Below are 18,464 nucleotides of genomic sequence, written 5' to 3' on the forward strand. Positions count from 1 at the left end.
TCCTTCCCTCTAGTTTCTCAGTCACCACTGGTCTCCTTCCCTCTAGTTTCTCAGTCACCACTGGTCTCCTTCTCTCTAGTTTCTCAGTCACCACTGGTCTCCTTCCCTCTAGTTTCTCAGTCACCACTGGTCTCCTTCCCACTAGTTTCTCAGTCACCACTGGTCTCCTTCCCTCTAGTTTCTCAGTCACCACTGGTCTCCTTCCCACTAGTTTCTCAGTCACCACTGGTCTCCTTCCCTCTAGTTTCTCAGTCACCACTGGTCTCCTTCCCTCTAGTTTCTCTGTCACCACTGGTCTCCTTCCCACTAGTTTCTCAGTCACCACTGGTCTCCTTCCCTCTAGTTTCTCAGTCACCACTGGTCTCCTTCCCTCTAGTTTCTCTGTCACCACTGGTCTCCTTCTCTCTAGTTTCTCAGTCACCACTGGTCTCCTTCCCTCTAGTTTCTCTGTCTCAGTCACCACTGGTCTCCTTCCCTCTAGTTTCTCTGTCACCACTGGTCTCCTTCCCTCTAGTTTCTCTGTCTCAGTCACCACTGGTCTCCTTCCCTCTAGTTTCTCAGTCACCACTGGTCTCCTTCCCTCTAGTTTCTCAGTCACCACTGGTCTCCTTCCCTCTAGTTTCTCAGTCACCACTGGTCTCCTTCCCTCTAGTTTCTCTGTCACCACTGGTCTCCTTCCCTCTAGTTTCTCAGTCACCACTGGTCTCCTTCCCTCTAGTTTCTCTGTCACCACTGGTCTCCTTCCCTCTAGTTTCTCAGTCACCACTGGTCTCCTTCCCACTAGTTTCTCAGTCACCACTGGTCTCCTTCCCTCTAGTTTCTCAGTCACCACTGGTCTCCTTCTCTCTAGTTTCTCAGTCACCACTGGTCTCCTTCCCTCTAGTTTCTCAGTCACCACTGGTCTCCTTCCCTCTAGTTTCTCAGTCACCACTGGTCTCCTTCTCTCTAGTTTCTCAGTCACCACTGGTCTCCTTCCCTCTAGTTTATCTGTCTCAGTCACCACTGGTCTCCTTCTCTCTAGTTTCTCAGTCACCACTGGTCTCCTTCCCTCTAGTTTCTCAGTCACCACTGGTCTCCTTCTCTCTAGTTTCTCAGTCACCACTGGTCTCCTTCCCTCTAGTTTCTCTAGAGATACAGCCCCACATATAGTATAGAAGCTGGCAGCAGCCAGGTTAGAGATACAGCCCCACATATAGTATAGAAGCTGGCAGCAGTCAGCTTAGAGATACAGCCCCACATATAGTATAGAAGCTGGCAGCAGCCAGGTTAGAGATACAGCCCCACATATAGTATAGAAGCTGGCAGCAGCCAGGTTAGAGATACAGCCCCACATATAGTATAGAAGCTGGCAGCAGCCAGGTTATAGATACAGCCCCACATATAGTATAGAAGCTGGCAGCAGCCAGGCCACCATTTTGTTTGTCTTCCTCTCTGTGATCGAGACATTGAGGGCATTTTGAGGGAGGCTGTGTCTGTGCAAGAGAGTGTGTGTGTGTGTGTGTGTGTGTGTGTATGTGTGTGTGTGTGTGTGTGTGTGTGTGTGTGTGTGTGTGTGTGTGTGTGTGTGTGTGTGTGTGTGTGTGTGTGTGTGTGTGTGTGTGTGTGTGTGTGTGTGTGTGTGTGTGTGTGTGAGAGAGAGAGAGAGAGTGTGAGAGTGTGGGAACAGTGTTTTTATGTTGACAGGAATTTTGGCACCGGCCCACAGAATGACGTCAAACAAAGAGACAGCTGTATTCTCCAGCTGGATAGTGAGAGGGGTTCAGACCCCTTTTGTGTCCGCAGAGCAGACACTCCCTCTGTCTCCCCCCTCCTCACCCTCACGATGTCTCCTCCCCCCTCACTCTGTCTCCCCCCCCCCCCCACTGTCTCATCCACCTCCCTCTGTCTCCTCCCCTCTTCCCCCCTCCCCCCTCCCTCAGTCTCCCCCTCCTCCCCCCTAATGCGGATGAAACAGAGGATGATTGTGCCTGGTAGACACTCTTTACACAGAGGCAGGCATGCCAAGCACACACACACACACACACACACACACACAGACACACACACACACACACACACACACACACACACACACAGACACACACAGACACACACACACACACATTGTGAAGGGAAAGGGAAATATAAAAGTAGTGTCTGTCTGTCTGTCTGTCTGTCTACCTGTCTGGCACCACTAGAATAAAGTAGTGTTTGTCTGTCTGTCTGTCTGTCTGTCTGTCTGTCTGGCACCACTAGAATAAAGTAGTGTCTGTCTGTCTGTCTGTCTGTCTGTCTGGCACCACTAGAATAAAGTAGTGTCTGTCTGTCTGTCTGGCACCACTAGTATAAAGTAGTGTCTGTCTGTCTGTCTGTCTGTCTGTCTGTCTGTCTGTATGTATGTCTGTCTGTATGTATGTATGTCTGGCACCACTAGAATAAAGTAGTGTCTGTCTGTCTGTCTGGCACCACTAGAATAAAGTAGTGTATGTCTGTCTGGCACCACTAGAATAAAGTAGTGTCTGTCTATCTGTCTGGCACCACTAGTATAAACTGTCTGTATGTCTATCTGTCTGGCACCACTAGTATAAACTCTCTCTCTGTATGTCTGTCTGTCTATCTGTCTGGCACCACTAGTATAAAATCTCTGTCTGTCTGTCTGACACCACTAGTATAAACTATCTGTCTGTATGTCTGTCTGTCTGGCTGGCTGGCTGGCTGGCTGGCTGGCACCACTAGAATAAACTATGTCTGTCTGTCTGTCTATCTGACTGTCTGGCACCACTAGTATAAATTATGTCTGTCTGTCTGTCTGTCTGTATGTCTGGCACCACTAGAATAAACCTAATGTCTCAAATGTACAAAAGAACAAACCGAATGGCGGGGCTATTGTTTAGCTGAAAAATGGTTTGTGGCTTTAATATATATATTCCTTCTCTCTCCTCTTTCCTCACCCCCATCTCTCCTCCTTCCTTCCCCTCTCTCCTCCCTCCCTCTTCTCCTCCCCTCTCCCCTCCCCAGCTCTCTCCAGTGGTCTCCAGGGCCAGAGCACCTCGTCCATCTCGTCAGAGATCAAGTCGGAGGATGAGGGGGATGAGAACCTGCAGGATGCCAGATCTATGGAGGCCAAGAAGGAGGAGTCCGACAACAAGGACCTCAAGTCTATTGATAGGTCAAGATCTAGGTAACCGTGTCGGCAACGCTCGCTTCATTTAAATTCCCCTAACAACGGATTTTGATGAAGTGAACTGTGTGATTTGGGGGACAGCTAAATAAACAAACGAAAAACGACAACAAAGAGGCTGATAATCTACAAAGTGAAACACACTCAAATATACTCACTTACATAGCAAACGGTGACATTCCTGTCTAGTCAATAGACTACATACATATTATGACAGTTATTTAAAGCCATACAATTACAGCTGTATGGTAGTTTCTCAACAATCACATAAACCTGCATACTATACAGAATACACACACACACAGTATATGTACACTACTCAGGTTGGTGGCACCTTCATTGGAGAGGATGGGCTCGTGTTAAAGGCTGGAGCGGAATCCATGGAATGGAATCGAATACATCAAACACATGGTTTTGCTCCGTTCCAGACATTATTACGAGCCGTCCTCCCCTCTACAGCCTCCACTGGTACACAAACACATCGATTGCTCCAAATGTAGTCCTTTGAGTGTATCTGAAGCCAGACGGTCCAGTCCAGTCCAGTCCTCGGTCTTGAGCCGTGTTTTAGCTGTTTCTCACACACCAGAGTAGAATCCCCACTTCCTCATTCCCAAAATGCACTTGGGGCTCCAGCCCATCCCAGGATAAACTCTGTGACGTCACAACGTTTATAGACCTTCCACCTGGACTGATCCAATCAGACTAATTCGGACCCAACCCCAGATTATCGTGATGAAACGATTGGACAAAGATGTCTCCTACCCTCCCTCCCACCCTCTGTCTATATGCATTGAAGGGTTGAAAATAGATGCCCTGAACGATTGAACATTTCAACGATTTCAAATATATTAAGTGAACGATTGAAAATAGATTTATTAAACGAATTAAAATAGATGCATTAAACAATTGAACATTTTACCGATTGATGCATTGAACAAATTAAATTAGATGCATCGAATAATTGAAAATAGAATGGAAATTAATTGTTTCAGGTTCCAACACCGTCTACTATATATGCAGTGTCTTCAGAAATATTCACAATTTTTGACTTTATTCTACATTTTGTGTTGTGTATTTGTTTTGTCACCCATCTACACATAATACTCCATAATGATGAAGATAAAAACATGTTTTTAGAAATGTTTTCCAACTTTATTGAAAATGAAATAGAGAAATATTTAATTTTACAATAAGTATTCATACCCCTGAGTCAATACTTTACCTTCGCCAGTGATTACAGCTGTGAGTCTTTCTGGGTAAATCTCAATCCCACACCTGGATTGTGAAAATTATTCAAGCTCTGTCAAATTGGTTGTTGATCGTTGCTAGAAAACCATTTTCAGGTCTTGCCATAGATTTTCAAGTAGATTTAAGTTGTAACATTCAGGAACCATAACTGTTTTATTTGTAAGCAACCCCAGTGTAGATTTGGCCTTGTGTTTTAGGTTGTTGTCCTGCTGATGGTTGAATTCATCTCCCAGTGTCTGGTAGAAAGCAGACTGAACCAGATTTTCCTCTGGGATTTTGCCTGTGCATTCCTTTTCTTTTTTATCCTGAAAAACTCCCTAGTCCTTAACGATGACAAGCATACCCATAACATGATGCAGTCACCACTATACTTGAAAATATGGAAAGTGGTACTGAGTAATGTGTTGTGTTGGATTTTCCCCTAACATAACACTTTGTATTCAGGGAAAAAGGTGCATTTCTTTGCCACATCTTTTGCAGTATTACTTTAGTGCCTTGTTGCAAACAGGATGAGTGTTTTAGAATATTTGTATTCTGTACTGGCTTCCTTCTTTTCACTCTGTCAATAAGGTTAGTATTGTTACTACAATGTTGTTGATCCATTCAGTTTTCTCCTATCACAGCCATTCAACTCTGTAACTGTTTTAATGTCACCATTGGTCTCATGGTGAAATTACGGAGCGGTTTCCTTCCTCCCAGGCAACTGAGTTCGGAAGGACTCCTGTATCTTTGTAGTGACTGGGTGTATTGATACACCATCCAACGTGTAATTAATAACTTCACCATGCTAAAAGGGATATTCAATGTCTGATTTTTTAGGTGCCCTTCTTTGCCAGGCATTGAAAAACCTCCCTGGTCTTTGTGAATGAATCTGTGTTTGAAATTCACTGCTCGACTGAAGGACCTTACAGATAATTGTTTGTGTGGGGGTACAGAGATGGGGGTAGTCATTCCAAAATCATGTTAAACACTATTATTGCTCACAGAGTGATTCCATGTAACTTATTATGTGACTTGTTCAGCACATTTTTACTCCTGTGCTTATTTAGGCATCGCCATAACAAAGGGGTTGAATACTTATTGACTCAGGACATTTCTAGCTTTACATTTTCAATACATTTGTACAAAATTCAAAAAACATAATTCCACTTTGAAATGATGGGGTATTGTGTGTGTAGACCAGTGACAAATAATCTCAATTTAATAAATGTTTAATTCAGACTGTAACAACATCAAAATGTGGAAAAAAAGTCAAAGAGTGTAAATACTTCCTGAATGAATTGTGTCTACGTTGCACAGGTAAATGGATAGGCATCACAACTCCTATAAACAGAGATTCAGACTGAACCCGGCTTCATCCGATGTGCCGCCATTTCAAAATGGCGTAGCGTGGGTAAGCGTTGGGTTTTAGTGGTTTCGCTGGTGCTGATCAGTCCCCCATATCGGTCCCACAGTAACGCGGATGACGAGGACTTGTCTCCGGAGCAGAAGATCGAACGCGAGAAGGAACGCAGGATGGCCAACAACGCCCGGGAGCGGCTCCGTGTCCGGGACATCAACGAGGCTTTCAAGGAGCTGGGGCGTATGGTGCAGCTGCACCTGAAGAGTGACAAGCCACAGACCAAACTGCTCATACTGCATCAGGCCGTGGCCGTCATACTGAGTCTGGAGCAGCAAGTCAGAGGCAAGGGACCTGACACACACATATATATATATACATATACACACCTATACTGTACGCATACATATATAGGCACACACATAGACAGACACACACACGTCAGACAGACACATACAGACACGTCAGACAGACAGACACACAGAAAGACAGACACACACACACACAGAAAGACACACACACACACAGACACACACATAGACAGACACACACATAGACAGACACACACACGTCAGACAGACACATACAGACACGTCAGACAGACACACACACACAGACAGACAGACACACACACACACAGACAGACACACACACAGGTCAGACAGACACACACACACAGACAGACAGACACACACACACGTCAGACAGACACACACACAGACAGACAGACAGACAGACAGACAGACAGACACACAGACACACAGACAGACAGACAGACACACAGACACACACACACACGTCAGACAGACACACACAGACAGACAGACAGACACACACATAGACAGACATATAGACACTTACACAGTACACACAAGATGTCCTTGCTGCTCCTGGCTCAGTATGTGGCTCAGTATGTGTGGGTGTGTGTGTGTGTGTGTAGTAGTAGTGGCATTAGTAATAGTAGTGGCATTAGTAGTAGTAGTAGTAGCAGTAGTAGTAGTAGTAGTAGTAGTATAGTAGTAGTAGTATAGTAGTAGTAGTAGTAGTAGTAGTAGCAGTAGTAGTAGGGGCAGTAGCAGTAGTAGTAGTAGTAGTATAGAAGTCGTATAGTAGTAGTAGTAGCAGTAGTATTAGTAGTAGTGGCAGTAGCAGCAGTAGTAGTATAGTAGTAGTAGTAGCAGTAGTAGTAACAGTAGTAGTACTTTATAAATCCATTTCGGGGTACTAGTACTGTTACTACTACTACTACACACACATACACACACACACACCTACTGAGCCTGGAGCAGCAAATCAGAGGTCAGAGACAATACAGACAAACACACACACACACACACCAACACACACCAGGGTGCATTATTCTTTAGGCCTGGCTGTGGCTGAATCTAAACTTCCCCCTTAAGTCGAATTTTCACTTAGTTTCCTATTGATGTCAGTGCATTAATTAGTGGAAAATCTGATTTAAGTGGAAGTTGAGATTGGTTCCATAATTTAACAGGACTTATAGAGCAATATCTTCTCAGATCCACACGGTGGCGCTGCCTCAGTTCTTAAACACTTACTTGTGTCTATGTTTTCTTGCTCGTGTGTGTGTGTGTGTGTGTGTGTGTGTGTGTGTGTGTGTGTGTGTGTGTGTGTGTGTGTGTGTGTGTGTGTGTGTGTGTGTGTGTGTGTGTGTGTGTGTGTGTGTGTGTGTGTGTGTGTGTGTGTGTGCGTGGGTCCGTGCTGTGTGTACCTGTCCATGTCCGTGTCTCTAGAGAGGAACCTGAACCCTAAGGCGGCGTGTCTGAAGAGACGTGAGGAGGAGAAGGGCTCGTCGGACGGCGGAGCGGCTCTCTCCCTGGCCGGGCCGCACCACGCCATGGGGGACGCCTCAAACCCAATGGGACAAATGTAAAACCCCCCTAAATGGTCAGAAGATATTCACTTTAAACTAATCTGCTGTGAAAACACGTGTACCATAACTTACCATTAACCCCCCCCCCCCCCAAAAAAACAAAGAAAATTAAATTGGTGTATATAATGTTTAACATTCTGCCTCCATTTGCTAAGAAATCACTACCAAAAAGACAAGTAATATGCAATAATACAGGCTTTTAACAAGAGAAGACATATTTGTTATCAGTCCTCCACGGTGACTCGGCCAAAAGCTCTGCATTGTGTAAATGGATAACAGCATTGTGTTGTCTACGCTCGCATCCCATATAAATGATACACTTTTTGGGGGGGCAGAATTACAGTACAAATTAGGACAATTTCTCCCTTGTACACTTGAGTCCAAATGGATTGAAATTGAACAGGCGGAGTTGCATTGTTGTCTGGGGGTCGGCTGACTCCACAAACCCTCAAATCTATTGATACAAAACCGCTGGGTACATTTGAACAGCAGATTAGCAGTAAGTGTGCTTTTAGTGTGTGTGTGTGCTCATTGTGTGTTTCCGCTGTGTGTGTGTAGTTGACTTGCTTTAGCTTCATCAAGTGAAACTCAGTGAAAACCCATCGTGTGGTTTTGATTGTGATGTGATGTATTGTGTTTATTGTTTCACTGTCTATAGTTGAATGTTGTGCAGAAACTATGAGACAGAATCCAGGTTTGACAGTAGTATAATATACATTAACAGTCAAAAGTGGCGAAGACATCAAAACTATGAAATAACACATATGGAATCATGTAGTAACCAAAAAAAAATCTAAATATATTTTAGATTTTAGATTCTTCAGAATTCTGCAGAAGCTAATCAGACAGTGGAACACAGGTACACAGGTACAGAAGCTATTCAGACAGTGGAACACAGGTACAGAAGCTAATCAGACAGTGGAACACAGGTGCAGAAGCTAATCAGACAGTGGAACACAGGTACACAGGTACAGAAGCTAATCAGACAGTGGAACACAGGTGCAGAAGCTAATCAGACAGTGGAACACAGGTACACAGGTACAGAAGCTAATCAGACAGTGGAACACAGGTACACAGGTACACAGGTACACAGGTACAGAAGCTAATCAGACAGTGGAACACAGGTACACAGGTACACAGGTACACAGGTACAGAAGCTAATCAGACAGTGGAACACAGGTACACCGGTACAGAAGCTAATCAGACAGTGGAACACAGGTGCAGAAGCTAATCAGACAGTGGAACACAGGTACACAGGTACAGAAGCTAATCAGACAGTGGAACACAGGTGCAGAAGCTAATCAGACAGTGGAACACAGGTACAGAAGCTAATCAGACAGTGGAACACAGGTACACAGGTACAGAAGCTAATCAGACAGTGGAACACAGGAACACAGGTACAGAAGCTAATCAGACAGTGGAACACAGGTACAGAAGCTAATCAGACAGTGGAACACAGGTACACAGGTACAGAAGCTAATCAGACAGTGGAACACAGGTACAGAAGCTAATCAGACAGTGGAACACAGGTACACAGGTGCAGAAGCTAATCAGACAGTGGAACACAGGTACAGAAGCTAATCAGACAGTGGAACACAGGTACACAGGTACAGAAGCTAATCAGACAGTGGAACACAGGAACACAGGTGCAGAAGCTAATCAGACAGTGGAACACAGGTACACAGGTACAGAAGCTGATCAGACAGTGGAACACAGGTACACAGGTACACAGGTACACAGGTACAGAAGCTAATCAGACAGTGGAACACAGGTGCAGAAGCTAATCAGACAGTGGAACACAGGTACACAGGTACAGAAGCTAATCAGACAGTGGAACACAGGTACACAGGTACAGAAGCTAATCAGACAGTGGAACACAGGAACACAGGTACAGAAGCTAATCAGACAGTGGAACACAGGTGCAGAAGCTAATCAGACAGTGGAACACAGGTACACAGGTGCAGAAGCTAATCAGACAGTGGAACACAGGTACACAGGTACAGAAGCTATTCAGACAGTGGAACACAGGTACAGAAGCTAATCAGACAGTGGAACACAGGTGCAGAAGCTAATCAGACAGTGGAACACAGGTACACAGGTACAGAAGCTAATCAGACAGTGGAACACAGGTGCAGAAGCTAATCAGACAGTGGAACACAGGTACACAGGTACAGAAGCTAATCAGACAGTGGAACACAGGTACACAGGTACACAGGTACAGAAGCTAATCAGACAGTGGAACACAGGTACACAGGTACACAGGTACACAGGTACAGAAGCTAATCAGACAGTGGAACACAGGTACACAGGTACAGAAGCTAATCAGACAGTGGAACACAGGTGCAGAAGCTAATCAGACAGTGGAACACAGGTACACAGGTACAGAAGCTAATCAGACAGTGGAACACAGGTGCAGAAGCTAATCAGACAGTGGAACACAGGTACAGAAGCTAATCAGACAGTGGAACACAGGTACACAGGTACAGAAGCTAATCAGACAGTGGAACACAGGAACACAGGTACAGAAGCTAATCAGACAGTGGAACACAGGTACAGAAGCTAATCAGACAGTGGAACACAGGTACACAGGTACAGAAGCTAATCAGACAGTGGAACACAGGTACATAAGCTAATCAGACAGTGGAACACAGGTACACAGGTGCAGAAGCTAATCAGACAGTGGAACACAGGTACAGAAGCTAATCAGACAGTGGAACACAGGTACACAGGTACAGAAGCTAATCAGACAGTGGAACACAGGAACACAGGTACAGAAGCTAATCAGACAGTGGAACACAGGTACACAGGTACAGAAGCTAATCAGACAGTGGAACACAGGTACACAGGTACAGAAGCTGATCAGACAGTGGAACACAGGTACACAGGTACACAGGAACACAGATACAGAAGCTAATCCTTTTTGTTTCTTCTCATTTGTTTATGTGTGTGTGTGTGTGTGTGTGTGTGTGTGTGTGTGTGTGTGTGTGTGTGTGTGTGTGTGTGTGTGTGTGTGTGCGTGCGTGCGTGCGTGCGTGCGTGCGTGCGTGCGTGCGTGCGTGCGTGTGTGTCGTGTCGTGCCGTGTCGTGTCGTGTCGTGTGTGTTGGTTTGTCCAGGTAACAGCTGTGTCTAACCCCTTCTGTCTTCCTATAGGTCCAAGCTCCCGGAGTTCATCAAGATGATGAGTGACCACTTCCTTTGACAGCATTCTCTTATTTCCTGAACCAATCAATCAACCGATCACGTCAATCAACGATCGATCGATCTGACCACCTGATCTGACCAATATCTTGCCCTGACCACCTGTCTTTTGTATTCTGTAGAAATAAATGAACCCAAATGTATATTGGCTATGGAACAACATAACAGATAGTACAATACTACAGTAACTACAGTACTACAGATACTACAGTACAACAGTACAACCGATACTACAATAATACATATACTACAGTACAACAGTACCACAGTACTACAATACTACAGAAACTACAATACTACAGATACTGCAGTACAACAGTACTACAGTACAACAGTACTACAGATACTACAATAATACATATACTACAGTACAACAGTACCACAGTACTACAATACTACAGAAACTACAATACTACAGATACTACAGTACCACAGTACTACAATACTACAGTAACTACAGTACTACAGATACTACAGTACAACAGTACTACCGATACTACAATAATACATATACTACAGTACAACAGTACCACAGTACTACATATACTACAATACTACAGAAACTACAATACTACATATACTACAGTACAACAGTACCACAGTACTACATATACTACAATACTACAGTAACTACAGTACTACAGATACTACAGTACAACAGTACTACCGATACTACATAAACTACAATAATACATATACTACAGTACAACAGTACCACAGTACTACATATACTACAATACTACAGAAACTACAATACTACAGATACGCAGTACAACAGTACTACAGTACAACAGTAACTACAGATACTACAGTACAACAATACTACAGAATCTGCAATACTGCAGATACTACAGTACTACATATACTACAGTACAACATTACTACATCTACTACAATAGTACAGAAACTACACTAGTACAGGTACTACAGATACTACAGTACTACATATACTACAGTACACCATTACTACAGATACTACAATACTACAGAGACTACTGTACTACAGATACCACAGTAGTACAGATACTATAGATAATACAGTACTACATATACTACATAGACTACTGTACTATAGATCCTACAGATACTATAGATCCTACAGATACTACTGTACTATAGATCCTACAGATACTATAGATACTACAGATACTACAGTACTATAGATAATACAGTACTATAAATAATACAGCTACTACAGTATTACAGATACCACAGTACTACATATACTACAGTACTACAAATACTACAGTACTAAGATTCTACAGTACTACAGTACTACAGATACTACAGTACAACAGATTCTACAGTACTACAATACTACAGTACTACAGATAATACATATACTACAGTACTACAGTACAATACATTTGTTCCTCTTTCTTTCTGTTATTATATAGCTTAAAGATTTTTTTTTAAATGGAGGGAAAAAATAATATAATAATTGATGCAACTACTCGATGTTGGGGGACTATTTCAAACATATCATTGTGTTTTTTTTAACAATGTTGCAGACTGAGCTGTTAGTGAACACAGCCCTCTCAACCGAATGGCAATCTTCTCCACACTGTGGAAACTCTTGCAGTAGAGTGCCTGAAATACTCCTTGACGTGTCAAGTTAGCTAGATATCTATGAAAACTCAAATCAGTCGGGTCTAGACGGGAGAGGGTATTAAAAAGAATATGAAAAGTAGACATTATGTAGAATTTCAAGATATTGTAAAAACATGCAATAATGACAACAAAAAAAAAAAGTGTATTTCTAATGTAAAACAGAACAGATCCATTTTAAGATGACACTTTGTTTTTTGGGGCTCTAAGTTGGCTAGAATTGGCTGTATACTAGAGTGGATAGAGGCAAACAATTGCTGCCTCTTATACTTGCAGCCCACTCGAAACCAGCAAACGTCCGGATTCAGATTTCAAATGTGTTTTCATTGGCCATTCCTTTGCGTGGGCGGAGCAGATGAGCAAATGGACCCTTGTGATTGGAGGGCAGGCCGTTGGTAGTGTTACTGTTCGTTAGTCCACGTTACTAGGCAGATGAAGGAAGGATGGAGAGAAAAGAAAGGGTGGAGAGATTGTCTCCTTTGCTGTGTTTTTATCACACAGACGGATCCAGAATCTCTCCCAGGGATGATGTCACTTCCTGGTTGGTGATGTCACTTCCTGGTTGGCGATGACGCTGCATTGGAAAGGCACGAGCCAGAGGGGGGGATGTATATCCCAGAGACCGAGCAGTCCGTCATCTTGTATGATTTGTCTGATTTATAAACCCCGGTTTAGCACTTCATACCCCCCTCTGTCCACCTTCTCAGTCCTCCCTTCCTGCCCCCCTTACCCCCAACCAACCCCCAAGCCCAGACCCTGCAAGGCCCCAGAGATGCAATTTTAACATTCACTTCTACCAATGTGCCTTTTAGAGTTCATATCATTCAAATGCGATGAGGAGACGGACGTTATCTGAACTTTTTAGGATTCAAGCTTAGGGAACTGTTACTTAATTAGGTCTATGCAGTCAGGTTTTTTTCCGACCTGGGAATTAAAAAAAAAAAAAACAGTCAAAAGAGAAAAAAAAGTATTTTTGGGATAAACTGTATTTAATTGTACTGTATGCTTATATGTAATTAGAAGGCGTGTCCCTGAACAGACCTTGTTTTAGTCAGTTGAGCCCCCTGGCGGCCCCAGCACCCCGAGTTTCAGACCCCTTCCTGTATTATTACAAGTTTCAGCCTGTTTCCATAGTGAACTACACGTCTGTTATTGAGCGTTGTATTATAGCTATCAGCTTTTTATCAATATCGGCTTTTCCGTGAGCCACTGTAGTCTTCGGTACCAGTGTGTGGTTGTATGTGTAAAACAGAATTTTTCCTCATTTTTAATCTTTCTCTTATTCTTTGTCTGTTCTGGTTTCTCTGTTGATGAAAAAAATACTAAACCACACCTTGCTGCCGTATGGAGATTCGTCAGCAGCTGTTTTTAAATGTGGTTTACGTTATCCAATCAACGCAAGGCACTGAAACTGGAAAATAATCTATTTGAAAATCAATATATATAAATGTAAAAATATATACAATATATAAATAAGGAAGGTGCCAGTTTTCAAAGGAGAGTTTGTTTTGGTGGTGATTCATTATTTGCTCAGAGATGGGTAGAAGGTTTGAAGAGGCATCTCAGTGTTACTTTTAAAGAGACAAGACGTTCTTCTTCTCTGCCGTGCCGTGCCGTGACATCACAATGACTGACTATGGCGTCCCTGACTGGACAAAAGGGACCGGTCTTCTCTGGGGTGCCGTGACATCACAATGACTGACTATGGCGTCCCTGACTGGACAAAAGGGACCGGTCTTCTCTGGGGTGCCGTGACATCACAATGACTGACTATGGCGTCCCTGACTGGACAAAAGGGACCGGTCTTCTCTGGGGTGCCGTGACATCACAATGACTGACTATGGCGTCCCTGACTGGACAAAAGGGACCGGTCTTCTCTGGGGTGCCGTGACATCACAATGACTGACTATGGCGTCCCTGACTGGACAAAAGGGACCGGTCTTCTCTGGGGTGCCGTGACATCACAATGACTGACTATGGCGTCCCTGACTGGACAAAAGGGACCGGTCTTCTCTGGGGTGCCGTGACATCACAATGACTGACTATGGCGTCCCTGACTGGACAAAAGGGACCGGTCTTCTCTGGGGTGCCGTGACATCACAATGACTGACTATGGCGTCCCTGACTGGACAAAAGGGACCGGTCTTCTCTGGGGTGCCGTGACATCACAATGACTGACTATGGCGTCCCTGACTGGACAAAAGGGACCGGTCTTCTCTGGGGTGCCGTGACATCACAATGACTGACTATGGCGTCCCTGACTGGACAAAAGGGACCGAAGTTACAACACGCTCCACTCACTGCTATTCAGCTGTCAAAGGAAACGCAGACATTTGTCAATTGTATGCAACAAATGCAAACTGACCATTATTTTGAAAGTGTGTTTGTAAAAGTTATATTTTTACATGTAGGCTGTTGTTATTTTGTGTTTAGATAATACGTTGTATTAGTTTTTTTTTTTGTTAAAAGATGAAAAAGTAAAAATCGGTGTTGAAAACATGTCACATTGAAAATGTAGTGAGGTCAAAAGTTTCAATATCATCGCTTTTCTTTTTTTTTCTTTTTTCACGCATTTTGTTTGTTTATATCAAGAAGGTATATAATATTATTTTCATTGCTCCATGCTCATTGCCATTTTTCATTGTATTTTTGAAGAAATAATGTGTAAAAAGTCATAATACACAGGGTTCATGACCTTTTTGGGTGGGGTGCTGGTGGTGAATAGCTGAAAGTGAGAGAGAATTGAGTTGATTTGTTCAGTTGTATTCTGCTTGTAATTGTCTGGTTATTTTAGCCAGGTGCCAATATTCATTAAAAAAATCAACGGCACGTAACTGTATGTGTGTCATGGCTTAGCTCTCAACTCACTGTTCTTTATGTCTCGGTGTGGCACCACGACGACTCGTTGACAGACAGCGCAACCCTCGTCTGCAGGGAAAATACTGTAAAATACTATATTCTGGCTGTATTCAAGTGGCGCTAAACAAGTACGGGTCAGAGTTACAGTTTCCCACATAGATTCAGTCTAAATACCTTGGGAAGAAATCCTAATTTGTCAGATTAATTAAAACGTTTGATTATCTTAAAATGTGCCCCTAGCATCTGAAATTAAGGTTAATATATTGTTAGAAAAGATTGAAAAATGTTGCAATCTTTTTACCTATTTTCCCCCCAAAAAGACAAGTTAGGCAGATTCAGTCTATTACTTGCCAGTGTTTTCCAGCTAATTCCTGATCATTCCAGCTAATTCCTGATCATTCCAGCTAATTCCTGATCATTCCAGCTAATTCCTGATCATTCCAGCTAATTCCTGATCATTCCTGATCATTCTTGATCATTCCTGATCATTCCAGCTAATTCCTGATCATTCCAGCTAATTCCTGATCATTCCAGCTAATTCCTGATCATTCCTGATCATTCCAGCTAATTCCTGATCATTCCAGCTAATTCCTGATCATTCCAGCTAATTCCTGATCATTCCAGCTAATTCCTGATCATTCCTGAACATTCCAGCTAATTCTTGATCATTCCTGATCATTTCTGATCATTCCAGCTAATTTCTGATCATTCTAATTCCTGCCGTTTGAATCGGACCTAGGCTAAACTATTTTGTATTAGATTAGACGCGTCATTCTAAGTGCTAATTATTTCGATTTTGCCAGATGTAATTTTGAGTAAAAATTCTCAAGGATTTGCAATATCTCAGTTGTTGTGTTTATAGCAACAGGCAAAACGTATTTTGTTTTCTTTTCCTGATTCTACGTGTGATGCAGCGTACTTATTACAGCAGCGATGCTATCGGTTATAGCTAGTGCTTTATCTTCCACGGTGGTGTGTAGGGTAGGAAACACACACACAGCGTTGAATGCATAGAGGAATGTTCTAGAATCTTGTTCGTTATGAAAAATGTTGAAGGCTAATTATTTGAGCTACATTGTTCACCGAGAACAACAACAACAAAAAGTAAAGGGCCAATGTTCTCGGGAAACTTTATATTTATTTTCTGTTGATCGTTGTAATTCAATAAAGAGAGTTACTTTTAGTGATTTAACCGTCTGTATTAGGCCTTTCCTCTATGGATTTGATGTGATGTTCTCTGTTTTGAGTTTTACACATCTGAAGCAGACGCCGGTTAACGAGAGACTGAAACCAAGGCTACGACAAAAACTGGATTTCATTTTGTACTTCAGATAATGAGCACCGATGAACACAAGCAACACAAACAACACTGATATTTGGTCATTTATCAAGGCATTTTCCGTTGTGCAAAAAAAGAATGAAAAAGAAACTGCATTTTATACAAATGGTTACCATGGGTGTTTAGGTGACACTAATTTTGCAGGAAGACTTCCTAATGTTTTTTGTAAAATGTTTAAAAAATAAATAATGAAATTAATAAAGGTAACAATTAAAGGGGCCTCTTTGCTTGATAACGATGGCTGCCATTAAAAAAACAAGGATCAATTATTTAACATCTATTGCCAGGAAGAAAAGAAAAACTGCCTATTGCCAAGTAATATCGATTTAATTTCTGATACGTTACAAAAACCACAAAGTCAAACAGATTTAAGTCTTGATCAAAAGTTTAACCTGACTAGATAATCATTATACTCAGAAAGAAAACTCCTTTTTAAGCAACGTTAATAAGATCACACTTTTAAAGGTATTGGACACTTGAAGTTTGAAAGGTTGGCTGATGAGTTTTCATTTGTCTTCAGTCTAGCTTCTAGCCACCATTGTAACGGTATTCCTCCTCTTCAACCGAAAAGGAGGAGTAGTGATGGAACCAAGGCGCAGCGGGTTGTGAACACATAATTTATTTAAAGACAAGACGAAAAAACACGAACTTCACAAAACAACAAACGGAGTAGACAGACCTGGACGACGAACTTACATTAAACAAGAAGAACGCACGAACAGGGAAAAATAGACTACACAAAATGACGATGTACAAAACAAACCGAACAGTCCCGTATGGTGCGACAAACACTGACACAGGAGACAACCACCCACCACGAACACCGTGAAACAACCTACCTAAATATGACTCTCATTAGAGGAACGCCAAACACCTGCCTCTAATTAAGAGCCATACCAGGCAACCCTAAACCAACATAGAAACAGACAACATAGAATGCCCACCCAAACTCACGTCCTGACCAACTAACACATACAACAAACTAACAGAAATAGGTCAGGAATGTGACAACCATGTACAGTGACACCTGTCAATCAAGTTATGTCTGCAATTTATACATATCCAGTCTTCAATATGGTTTAATTACTCTCTTCTATTTTTGATCTCACATCGCATCACAGCAAAATTAGACTACAGAGATTCTCACACAGAAGTTAGACTACAGAGATTCTCACACAGAAGTTAGACTACAGAGATACTGACACAGAATTTAGACTACAGAGATACTGACTAACACAGAAGTTAGACTACAGAGATACTGACACAGAAGTTAGACTACAGAGATACTGACTAACACAGAAGTTAGGCTACAGAGAAGTTAGACGACAGAGATACTGACTAACACAGAAGTTAGACTACAGAGATACTGACTAACACAGAAGTTAGGCTACAGAGAAGTTAGACTACAGAGATACTGACTAACACAGAAGTTAGACTACAGAGATACTGACTAACACAGAAGTTAAACTACAGAGATACTGACTAACACAGAAGTTAGACTACAGAGATACTGACACAGAAGTTAGACTACAGAGATACTGACTAACACAGAAGTTAGGCTACAGAGAAGTTAGACTACAGAGATACTGACTAACACAGAAGTTAGACTACAGAGATACTGACTAACACAGAAGTTAAACTACAGAGATACTGACTAACACATAAGTTAGACTACAGAGATACTGACTAACACAGAGGTTAGACTACAGAGATACTAACACAGAGAGATATAAGACTATTACTTTGGCTCCATAGGATGACAATGCCCCCATCCACAAGGCACGAGGGGTCACTGAATGGTTTGATGAGCGTGAA

At 42.5% G+C, this 18,464-nt stretch overlaps 1 protein-coding gene across 16 annotated transcripts in view; it reads left to right on the plus strand.

Annotated features, from left to right (window-relative positions):
* The window catches only part of LOC129812906 (transcription factor 4-like), a 161,552-nt gene extending 146,272 nt beyond the window's left edge, over positions 1–15,280 (plus strand). For 3 of the 16 annotated variants that reach the window (XM_055864951.1, XM_055864979.1, XM_055864999.1), the window contains 4 exons: positions 2,998–3,160; positions 5,863–6,092; positions 7,505–7,658; positions 10,796–15,280. In XM_055864951.1, coding sequence (XP_055720926.1) covers positions 2,998–3,160; positions 5,863–6,092; positions 7,505–7,644 — 533 coding nt within the window. In that variant the 3' untranslated portion in view covers positions 7,645–7,658; positions 10,796–15,280. Of the gene's footprint in view, positions 1–2,997; positions 3,161–5,862; positions 7,483–7,504; positions 7,659–10,795 lie in introns of those variants that run through there. The other 13 variants (XM_055864961.1, XM_055864989.1, XM_055865008.1 and 10 more) reach the window with 6 other exon arrangements.
* Positions 15,281–18,464: the final 3,184 nt, after the last annotated feature.

The sequence above is a fragment of the Salvelinus fontinalis genome, chromosome 2 (genome assembly GCF_029448725.1).
Source record: "Salvelinus fontinalis isolate EN_2023a chromosome 2, ASM2944872v1, whole genome shotgun sequence".
In the NCBI taxonomy this organism is placed as follows: Eukaryota; Metazoa; Chordata; class Actinopteri; order Salmoniformes; family Salmonidae; genus Salvelinus; species Salvelinus fontinalis.